The following is a 12,623-nucleotide window of genomic DNA, read 5'->3' on the forward strand; positions in this document are numbered from 1 at the left end:
TCTCTTCATTATTCATGATAGAATTTAGTAGCAATTTATCTTCCAGTTATTTTCTTGTTAGCTCATCTAGAGAACAACTAGAAGTAGTTGGTATTATATAAAACCATTTGTAGACTATAAAACCGTCAATTATTGCAAACATCTAGCCCAGCAATATTTGTGCTGAAAGAGCAGTAAAGGTTGCTTTAAATGGCATGCTTTTATGTATAAACTCTGAGAAACTCAATTTAAAATTTATTCTGTCTAATAATAGGGAAAAAAATGAAATCGAATACAAACTGCAAATACAAATCTGACTTGATTTTTACGATTACTAATATTTTTTTATTCATGAGTGAGTGACCTTTTCTATATGTTAATGCAAATGAACATGATTTTCAATTATTATACATAAATGTTCATTTGAAAATAATATAGGGCATATATACGATGTAAAAATGTCAACACCCTATTGCACATATATTTTGCACCTAAAATCTAGAAGATGATGGATTTTTCTTATCATTTTTTACTACAATCAAATATGGAAAATCTTTCATGAAACATCAATTTATTTCTCATCAGGAGTAGTTAATACCATAAAAAAAAATTATAATGATAACACATTTTAATCAAAGAAGAGTTTGTTTTTCTCAATAGAAAACATGTTTAAAACTGTTTATTTGAGTAAATTACAGCTGTTTTTCAAATTGCTTTAAAATGTTTTTTACTTGTTTTCAAAAAATGCAGATTTTTTTATATAAAAGCCTTAATATTCTTTATTTAGTTAATATAAATTATTATATAAAGTTATATAAATTAATTATATAATTTTATAATTAATATTATATAAATTTATATAAATATCTAAATTTTATAAAAGCCTTAATATATCCTAATATTATAAAAAGAAAAAATTAATTTTAAAATATAAGCTTGTTTTTGACAATAAATGCAATAAAAAAATAAATATTTTTTATTGCATTTATTGTCTAAAACAAGGTTTCCAGTTACTTTTATAGGAGAATGTTACCTCTTTTTCTTCCAAAGCAAAATTATTTCAAAATGGCATAAAAAACCTGATGAATGCATAATGGAATAAAAACTCTTGAATTTCGAAAAATTAAAAAAAAAACCTTTTTCTGCAAGTAATAAAAGATATTCATATTTTATGAAAAATGTCAAACTCAAAGAAAGGTGCTATATAAGAAGTTATATTAGGTGTTTAAAATGGGAAAGGAAAATAAGGAAAGTTGTAAACATCCTGTTAAATATGAAATTGTTAAAAGTTGTTTAAGTAGATAAAACCTCTTTACAAACAAGGTTATTTCTTGAAGGAATAGTTTACAGGAAAAGATGGTAGAATCTACATCAATTAAAAAATTCAAATCCAGTTTTGAACTGATTGATTTACAAATAATATTAAACAAGAAAAATAAATTACTCATTATCTTATATTTAAAAAATATTTGTAAGTATTTTTAATAAACTAGGATAGGTATATTTGAAATATAAAATATGATAAATAAAAAAAATTGTTAGAATAAGTTTTTTAAAATTTTTAAAAAATTGTTATTATTATCTTTTTATTATGTATACCTTTGTTTTAGTTTTTGATTTAATTCCGATTCAAAATTTGTAAAATTATGTTAAATATTGTAAGTTTTTAAATCTTATAAACAAAAGGTCACAGTATGAAATATTCAAATGAAATAAGTACATACATATTTTAAATAAAAGTTGTATTAAAAACGAAATACATATTTTAAATATCTGAACAAAGTTGTCATCTTTGATCTAATCCCAATCTAATTATTTGGAGTCAATATTTTCATGTTGTTAAAGTGGGGATCACCATTATTTCACTGCATTGAATACTTTCTAATTTTTTATGTCAGCTTTCTAAATAGATACCAAGTTGGAGGAGAGAACTCAATCAGAGGTTTAATATATACTGTTTACAAAATGTTTAGAAACTAGTTTTAACCATGATGGATGAAAAAATGCTTTATTCAATCAGGTATATAGTTAATATAAAAAAACAAGAAGGAAAGGAGTGAACAATGATCCTTTAATAGGAAATATATTTCAAAATGATAAAAAACTGCCTTGAACTACCCTTAGTCTCCTAACAGTTTATAAAGAGATTTTCACATGGTTTTTTGGCAATATTTGTAACAAATAAGCAACATCTGTAAAAAAGGCAGTGTGGGTTTTTTTGTTTGCTTGATATACTGTTGAATGAGATATTGTTTCCACTTATGCCAAATATTATCCATTTTATATGCTAAATATATTAAGATTACATAATTTCAATGTAGAATAATTTTTATTTAAAAAAATTTAATTTTAAATGACTGGATTCATATGTTGCTAAATAAGTTATTGTTTGCAATTAAAGAAAAGTTGATCTAAAAAGCAGCGTTTTTAAAACTTTCCTCATGACAAGAACAACAACAAGCATTCTGTAATCAACTATACTGTAGTTATTATGTAGTTATATAACTTCATTGTCTGGCCAAATTAGTCATGATCCAGTTTTTACTCTTAATAAAGTGAACAAAATGTCAACAAAAAAAATTGGGTTATAATTTTATAGATGAAGATTGCATAAGTTTTAATTCAAGTAAGGCATGTACTAACATGGTAGCTACTGGTTATGATATTTAATAATTTAATGGAATAAGGAATTATATTAAATGTATGGTCTGTATTTAACTATATTTTTATTTGTATTTGACATTAAACTCCTTCCAATTAAATCCAAATAGCTACAGACCAAATTTCCATTAACTTTTTACATTTATATATTTCTGGATGCAAAGTCATGATGCAACTTGTTTCATGATTTTTGCATTCAGAAATCTATAAATGTAAAATCATGATAAAAACTAGCCTGAAGAGTAAATCAAAGTTGTTTCTAAAATTAAAAAGTCAGACAATTGTTATGACTAACATTTGAATAATTTACATAAAATATTTTCAAAAGCACTACAACTGTTTATTATAAATTGATATGAAAATGTTAAAGTGATGTCAAGATATTTCTTAGTAATATTCTTTTTATTTGTTAATAAAACTTTTTTTATTTAGTAATAATACTCTTATATTTAGATACTGCTTAACTAAATTCTAACTCTCAATTTATTTAATTACTTGAGATATATTAAATTAATATTATAAATATTTCACTTAATATTAATTAACTAATTAGTTATTACTAATTAATAATAAGTCAAATTAATATTATAACTAAGTCACAAATTTTTTTAATTTAATTAGATTGATATTATAATTAGATTGATAGGTCACAAAAGATCATATAAAAATTTTTGGCTTTTCATATTTGCCTTTTTTGAGTATAGAAACAATTTATCCACAATAATTTTTATCTTTTATTTTATCCCCCACCTCAAAAGATTTATTTTTAACAAAGAGATTTTTCAGGTTTTTTTTTGTTGTTGTTTGATTTTTCTTTTTTTCTACTTTTTTTTTGTCCAAATCCTTCTTTTTTTTATAGTAAGTCTCTCTATTTTTACCTTAAGCTCTTTATTATTGTTAACTTTTTAAATTAAGATAAATATTATCTTTTTTATCTGAAAAATAGTTTTGTAAATGTTTTTAGATGTGACAGTAAACTTTAGTATTATTTTCACAGATGAAGATTATGATGTAAATAAACCCCTGGAAGACAAAATTAAAACTGCAGTATTTATTTTTAACTTATTTTTACCAATATCTTACTAAGTTTGTCTTTTCATTAATATTTGATTGTTTAATAACTAATTGTTTTTAAGATACAAAACGTTTATAAGAAGTTCAATAAAACTGTACCATTCAACTTGAAATTGAATTCTATCAAGTATGTATAGCATTTATTTTCCTTTTCACTATAATATTTTACTCATTTTTAATCTATTTAATAAATTTGGGGTTAAAATATTATTGTAAATGTTTAATAAAACAATACTGTGTTAATAATTTAGTAAAGCAAAAGTTTTTAAACTTACATGCAAACCATTTGCGAAATAAAAAAGCTTTTTTTGATATCAACATGATTCTAAAATAAAAAGCTAAACAAAACATTTTCAATGTAATAAATTACTTAAAAGTTCATTTAAAAATCTGGTACAATTATTCATTGTAAAGTTTGCACTAATCAGGTTTTGAAAACACTGTAAAAAATAATATCTTAAATAGATAATATTACTAGTCTAAGCCAGGGGTGGCCATATCTGTTTTGATGTGGGACAATGTTAGTTTTTTAGCTATTATTTGAGGTTGAAGGTTTTTAAAAATATTTCTTTCTTAAAAATATTGAGTTTGTTAATTCTAGTCTAGCAAAGAAATACTATGCATACATATACTAACTAGATGTTAGGTACAATAAAATAAATAGTTTATTGGGAATCTGCCTTTTTCTCTCAATATTTTGAATGTCAATTAACAATATTGAGAAAAAATATAAGAATCGCGACTGACTGGTTGCGTTTGTTAAACTATTTAGCATGTTGTTATCTGTCAATACAGATCTTATATTAGAATTTGCGAATTTCGTCCAAGAAAACACACTTTTACACAAGTATGTGCTACTAAGCAAGGCACACATTATTTTTGCTTTATTAACTAAGTTGCTATATTTATTTTGATCAGATTTTTTGTAAAATACCATCTGTTTTTGTTAAAAACACACCTCTCTTGAAACATCACTGCATTAAACATTATAGAGTTTTTTCCAAAAATTCCCAGCATTTCTAAAATTCACTTAAAATTCCTTAAAGTTTTTGGAAACTTGTGGATGTTTTTGCTATTGCCTTGTGAAAATGTTTTTGCTATTGACTTGTGAAAATGTTTTTGTTATTGACTTGTGAAAATATTTTTGTTATTGACTTGTGAAAATGTTTTTGCTATTGACTTGTGAAAATGTTTTTGTTATTGACTTGTGAAAATATTTTTGCTATTGACTTTTAAAAATGTTTTTGCTATTGACTTGTGAAAAGATATACATCAAATAACTCTTCAGTAACAAAGTAATCTTTATCAATACCACGGAAAAAAATAAGCAATCAAGCAGTTTCTGATATATATAGGTTTATTCATCAATAACTATCAAATAACACTGAAATGCTTTTATATTTGAGCCACTGAAAAACTCAGATCATTAGCAAAATCTTAGTGTTATTGTTTGTCTTGAGAGAAAGACATTATTCAAAACTTTAAATTTTTCAGGGCAAATTGAAATCTCTTCAAAATGCATTTTTAAAAGTATTTTCTAGAGATTCCTTAATAATTTCCCCATCACAGAATGGTTTTCAATTTTTTGATAAAAAAAGACTTATTTCATAGCTTGCAACAGAAGCCCTTTTTTTTTCGGTATTGTCCTTGTTTCAGTATTTCGGTATTTTGCATCTTGTTGTCCAACTAAATTATGTTTCAATACTTTTGCTTTTCTTTTCCGTACCTCATTGACAAACTGATTATAAGTTTTTGAATGTTTTGAATTATAGTGTCAACCTTAATTTTTATTCTTTGTACACTGGCACCAAATTAAATTCACCAAAATAGTATTTTGTTTGTTATTTACTGTTAAATACACCACATTTTTTTGTCATTTTTCGTTGTGTTGAAGAAGATACCGTTTTGTCTAAATTCGCAAAAAAGAAAGAAAGTAGTTTACAAATTTTTTAAATATTTTATAAAAATTTGTAAACTTTGCATTTCTTTGTAAATTAGTCTCAGTCGGTTATGTTATTTAAAAAAATTTATGTAACTGAAGGGCCTGACAAATGGTCGCTGAGAACCTGATACAGCCCGCAGGCCTTATTGTGGCCATCCTTGATCTTAAGTATAAAAAAACTAAACAAATAATTTAAACTCTATGTAAGTAAGTAAGTATTATGTATGTCAAGTAAGTTTACTGTTTATTTACTTAAAAAAATTATTAAGTCTAAATAACTCATTGTAAACAGAAGTAAATAATTGTTATTTAGATATTTGCATTCATCTTAAGATTATTACACTATTTGTAGTATTTTATTGACTATGTCAATTAATACGATATATTCAACATCACACTAGTTAATATTATATATTATTGAAAAATTAGTTAAAAATAAGTATTTGTTTTTACAGTTTAGTAAACAACTTACACAAAAGAACACAGTAAAGTAGATAATGGTGTATAGTCACTGAAATAGTTCAAATAGTCCAACAGTTTACATCAGTGCATCTGTCAACAAGTTTTAGACTATTTCAACAATGTTATGTTTAACTTGTGTGGTTAACCCAGGGTTTTGCTACTCGATATTAATATACACAGATATTGCTTAATCTCTAATTCCATTTTAAACAATTATAAAACTTAAAATGTTTTATTTAATGTATATTTTATGACTTCTAGCTATGCCGCTTTACTTTACATGTTATAAGATATCATTTTTAAAGTCCATGGAGCACTTATCCATCAAGTGTTTCCTTAACAATTAAAAATAGCAAAAGTTATTTCAATTTTGAATAAGAATGACTTTGAAAATGTTGGTATTTGCCTGCTTTCTTTATCTTTAAAGTTTTCAGAACTCATTAATTACAATTACTTTATTTCCAATAGCCTTTTATATAAGAATCAATTTAATTTTTCAAAGAAGATCCACTGAACATGAAATGTTTATTTTATATGAGAATTGTTGTTTTTTCTTAAAAAATTTCTCAAATAATTTTTTTAAACTTTGAAAATTGTTATTTAGCATTTAGAGATGAAGAGCCTACATATGTTTTTCTGACCTTTAATAATAGTATTTCAGAAATAATATTTGATGTTTTTCATAAAAGAGGTGCGTAAATTGTAAACTCATGACGATCAATGATTTTGCTGAAATTTTTAAACATATCAGTCGTTATCTCAAAAACAGCTAATGGAGACATACTAAAACATATATGATTCAAAAACTACAACTCTAGGGATTTTTTGCTTACAATTAGCCTTACTGAAAAATAACCTCCTTTTGCTTCATTTTCTGCATCCAATAGGTCAGACCACAAAAAAGGTTAGCAATTTACTCTATTTGCTGTTTGATTTTTTTTGATAACTTTTCCTTAAAGTATATGTGACACTTTTTACTAGCTACCATTCTTTCTTTGTTCCAAGATTTTACCTGTCGAATCATTTATTTCTATCAGCTCCCAGCTATTAGCAAGAATTTTTTCGTCGTTGGAGTTATACCTAATTTTTTTAGTAGCAAGATGTTCAACTCTTAACACATCTGTTTATATAATTGAACATTAATTTTTGTAAAACGTCAATGGTCTCAGAATTGTGGAAAGTTGCAAACCATTATTTATAACTAACTTTTGGTCTGTTTATTTTGATATTTAATACATGATTATCTTTTGGTATGCATCGAATGTGTTATGAATAAGCTTTTTGCCAATATTTCCACATATATTCCCACTTTGCTCAGCGGAATCTATATTTTATTCCCCTTTTTCTGTTTTTGTTCGGATTTTTTTAAAATTTATTTCAGGAATGTTGTGTTTCTGTTTATCTTTGTTTCTATCCAAGTTAATGTACCTGCAGTCAATTAGACAACTATCTTTGTAAAATAATCAAATCTTCTGGGCAAATCATTTAATCCTTGAGTAGACCTAATATTTAATTATGTTTAATTTTGTATTGTCTATGTCTAATTTTGTAATCTTTAGTTTGGAACTTAGTAAAGAATTATTTCCTGCATTTACTTAATCCCTGTTTATGATAAAAACTGTTTGTAGTTGATCACATCGTTGTTTTGAAAGGTCTTTAAAATCACTATATAAACCTCTAAGATCTTGATAAATCAAAAGAAGATTTTTTTGAATGACCTGTAAGCAATAGTTTTTAGTATGTAGAGTATATACAGTATTAGACAAAACATTTGCAACCAACATCGAACAATGCTAAAATGTGTTCCTAATTTTACATGTCTTAAAAACGAAACGAACTATACTACCACAGCAAACAGTTCAGGAGTCTGGAGTCATAGCATGCCATGACATGAGCACTCTGCTGACAGGTGACAGCACACAGGCAGAATTTCGTTGAACAGTGCCATTTTGCAGCGGACAAAACAATTGCAACTTTTTTGGTTTGTTTCATTTTCTTAAGTCTGGTGCGTGTCAACGTCATGGAAGTTTTTTAATAATTAAAGGAAGTTTCCAGAAGTTTCCAGAAGCATGCAGAAGCTTCCAGAAGTTTCCAGAAGTTTCCAGAAGAAGCATCTGGAAGCATCCAGTAGCATCCAGAAATATCCAGAAACATTCAGAAGCATCTAGATGCATCGAAAAGAAGCATCTAGAATCTTCCAGAACAGGTTCACACAGGTTCATTTTACTATATAAGAGACATGTAAATCGACATGTAATTCAGTCAGTATATGGAAGTCAATCAGTCAGTATTATAAGACAGTTCATCGAAGTGAATTTTATCAAAGTGTTTTATCGAAGAACATCAATACAAGAAGTAAAATACAACAAGTGTTTCATTACATCAATACAGTCCACATCCAACCAAGACGTTGTGTTCCACAGAGCATTATTGTATCATCACAAGGTAAATGTACACGGTAAGCCTTGAGAAGCGTGATTATTTATTTTTATTATTTTTATGACTTAAAGTGCAAAAATGGCTCTCTACAGTCTTGGATTGGAACTAAGAAAGAAAATTATTGGCGATTACGTAAGTGGAATGTCACAAAAAAGTATTTGTGATAAATATCGCGTGAAAAAATGGACCCTATCTAGACTATGTTCCAAATATCGTTCTACGGGGAAGTTGGCAGCAGATAACAAGGGTGGAAGACCACGTTCCACCACTTCTAGAGAGGATTCTATGATCGTGAGATCCGTCAAGAAGAATCCCTGGATATCATCAGTCGAAATACAAAAGCAAATAGAGCAGCCTGTATCGGACCGAACAATCAGACGACGTGCTGTTGAAGCCGGATTATTTTCTCGACGCCCTGCAAAGCCAGAAGCAAGGACTTCTCTTTGCTACATCTCCTATTGACTGGAATGTGCAGAAATGGCAAACTGTCCTGTTCAGTGATGAATCGAAGTTCAACATCATTGGGAGCGATGGCATTTGCCGTGTACGTCGACCGGCCGGAAAACGCCTCGATTTACGTTACTGCCAAAAGACCGTGAAGCATGGTGGAAGCAATGTTATGGTCTGGGGGTGTTTTTCTGCTAACGGTCAAGGTCCAATACATTGAAACGATGGAATAATGGACCGTTTCATGTATAAAAATATCCTGAAAGATGTTATGTTACCTCATGCTGAATGGAATATGCCAATAAAATGGGATTTTCAGCGAGACAACGATCTGAAACACATTGCAAAAGTAGTCAAGCAGTGGTTTCAAGACAAAAAGCTTGGGCAGCGATTCCACAAAGTTTCATTGATCACCTGATCGAATCTATGCCTCGAAGATGCAAGGCTGTGATCGACAACAAAGGATTCGCCACGAAATATTGATAGCAAAATACAGCTTGGTCAACATTTTCTCGAGTTGCACTTGTTTTGTCAGAAGGAAATTAACTTTTTTTAATACTTTTGATTAATACTTTTGATTAATATATTAATTTTCGTGTACAAATAATGAACTTTGTGATGAATAAAACTTGAAGAACTTTGTCTCTAAACAGTTACATAGTTATTTCTCTAAATTGAAAAAATGCAGCACTTTTATATAAAGAAACTAAATTAGCATTATTTGGTTGCACTCGTTTTGTTCGATACTGTATGTTCTATATAGAGACTTTATAGAGTAACAGGTAAAACGAAAGAGATAGAATATGTAAAAGCATCAACAATCATGGTAGCTTAATGCGATTCCTTTTAGGAACAATGAAATATTTTTTTCACAAATGTTAACTATGAAATATTTTTCTCATAAATGTTAACTGAAGAAATGTTAACTTAAGTAAATTTACAACCGTAAATGTTAACTTAAGTAAATTTACAACCGTGCACTTTAAATGTTTTCATATTTGCAATAAACGTTTATTGCAAATATGAAAACATTTAAAGTGCACGGTTGTAAATTTACTTTTAAAAAGAGAAGAAGTGCTTTTAAATCAAGGTTGGCCTAATAACTTGACTGAATTAAAAATTGGTAAAAATTTTGGAGCGTTAGCTTATTTTATGAAAAACTACAAATAACTGCTTACACAAAACATGGGCAAAACATGAGCACGTTTTAAAATTAAAAGAGGCTTTAGTTATAAGCAAAAATTTTACTAATCCATAATATTTTATTGAATGTAATCTTGACAATTTTTCTTTGAGTCATACGACTATGAAGCCAATAATGCTATAGGAATTGTAAATATTGTTATTGCAGCCAATAATACTACAGAAATAGTGATGTTTTTAAGTTATGGTAGAAGTGAGATGCTGAATGAGACAAATAAATGAAACAATAATTATTTTGTTGTTTTTGTATATTTTGTATTAGTATACAAATTGCATATTTGTTACCCTGCTATTTGATAATAATGATCCATTCCTTATGTTTTTGTTAATGTTAATATTGTTTTTCTTACAAACAAATTTCTTCATTTTACTTTTATATACATATATACATATAAATAAATATTAATGACTCATAAAAATTTTAAAATAAAAATGTTAATTTTAATTTCATAAAAGAAATGCGGATAAATGTTATTGGTATTCCATATATTTATCCTTCCCTCTACATTACAATAATAACAATGTAAAAAAGAATTCTTTGAAATTTATAGCTATGCAACTGTAATTTAATTAAATATAGCTACCCCATTATATTGTAATATATTTCCTAATATTTACTATGTATTAATATGTTTCTATATTGTAATATATGTAAGAAATATTTATAATATTTAATAATCTTTATTATTTAAATAAATTAAAAAAAAGTACATAAACCATTTTTTTTAGAAGCGTAAAAAGTTATCTGACAAATCCTTAATGATTTAATCTAAAAAATATTGTCAGGAATGTATACGTTGGCTGGAAGTCGATTAGAAAATTTTATTTCGTTAATCAAATGACGACTTTGAGTAAAAGAATTTTTAGATCATTAGTTAACATGAAACTTTTCATTATTTAAATATTTCTCTATTTAAAAATTTATTATTTAAGTTTACATTGTTTATTTATATTTACTCTTCGTGAATTTTTTTTTAAAGGTTTTTATTTTTCATTGCAGATTCAGGAATCAAGTTTTAGATTCGATTAATAAAGATATCTGTTTTGTTAGAAATGTTGTATTTTTTGTAGAAATGTTTATTCAAAATTGTCTTTCTCATAATTTTTATTTTAGTTATAAATATAATATTACTTTAATATTATATTTACTGTTTGTCATCATTTTAACAAAATAGTATTTATTACACTGTTTAATATTTATGAATTCCTTTTTGTTTGTTTTTTAATTTAATTTATTTGATGTTAACTGATAATAATTTAATTTTTTTATATACATAATTTGATTTAGGTGTTAGTTTGAGTAAAAATTGCTTACTTTCAATCTTTACAATAAATTTTTACTTAAGCAACATTGAATCTATTACTAGTTTATTATGTTAGATACTTAGAATGTATCCAAAGAAAAATGTTGTTTAAAAGACAATTACACAAAAACTATTATGCAATGCCAATTAAGAATGTCCTAAGTGCAGAAAGATAGATTTTAGATATTTTCCAAAAACTGTTTAATATTCAACCATTGTGCAAATATGTTAATATGTGCATTTCAACCGCAGGACCAATTATTTTTTATATAAGGCTTTCTTGTTTTTTTTATAGGTGCAAAATTTTGTAATGAATCATGCCCAGCCAATCAACGTGCATGGGTCCCGTAAGGGACCTATGCAGGCTTGGATATGGAACTATACGGGTATCACAGAGGGAATTGTTTGAGGGCACTGTATGTGAGCCATAAGGGCTACCCTTTTGGGTCCCCAGCATTGTGGTGGCTGTCCGATGGAATATAATTTTTTCCTTAGTCTTATAAAATATATTGAAAAATCTCATAATTAAATCAAATTAAATTGGATGAATTCGATGGTATTTTTAAAGACACCACTTATTTTATCTCTAAACTAAGAAGTTATTTTAATCTCCCCTTAACCACTATATGAAAAATTGTTAGTGCGTGTTCAGATTTTGCGTCATCAATTTTAACAGAAGTTAGTAACGAGACCCATTTAATTTTTGACAAGCATGATCTCCGAAACCATGAATATAATAATTCCTTTGAAAATATCTTAAGCATTAAAAAACCTTTTCAAGGTTTAGAAAATTTGCATAAGCAAACAAATTATTTTAAAATGAAAGGGTATTATATAAAACCAAAATCAAACCAAACCCAATAGGTCATTTAAAAGCACTCAAAAACAATTAAAGGAACAGTTTGCTCAACGTCTACCAAAACAGGGCAAAATGTTTCATTAAAGCAGTGTCTTGAAGTTTTTCTTTGTCTTAATAGTGTACTTCATGAAATAAGAAGCAATATAAAACCATCTCCTTATGGTAGATACTTCGTTTTAGGTGTTAAGGTTGAAGAGTTATGGCAAAACCATCAATTACATCACAAATATACTCATTCTCAAAATACTTTTGT

At 26.8% G+C, this 12,623-nt stretch overlaps 1 protein-coding gene across 1 annotated transcript in view; it reads left to right on the forward strand.

Annotated features, from left to right (window-relative positions):
- The window catches only part of LOC136092403 (latent-transforming growth factor beta-binding protein 1-like), a 66,949-nt gene extending 55,786 nt beyond the window's left edge, over positions 1–11,163 (forward strand). The window contains exons 12-14 of the mRNA XM_065820592.1: positions 3,605–3,687; positions 3,777–3,841; positions 10,937–11,163. Coding sequence (XP_065676664.1) covers positions 3,605–3,687; positions 3,777–3,841; positions 10,937–10,967 — 179 coding nt within the window. The 3' untranslated portion in view covers positions 10,968–11,163. The remainder of the gene's footprint in view (positions 1–3,604; positions 3,688–3,776; positions 3,842–10,936) is intronic.
- Positions 11,164–12,623: the final 1,460 nt, after the last annotated feature.

The sequence above is a fragment of the Hydra vulgaris genome, chromosome 15, assembly GCF_038396675.1.
Source record: "Hydra vulgaris chromosome 15, alternate assembly HydraT2T_AEP".
NCBI classification, from domain to species: Eukaryota; Metazoa; Cnidaria; class Hydrozoa; order Anthoathecata; family Hydridae; genus Hydra; species Hydra vulgaris.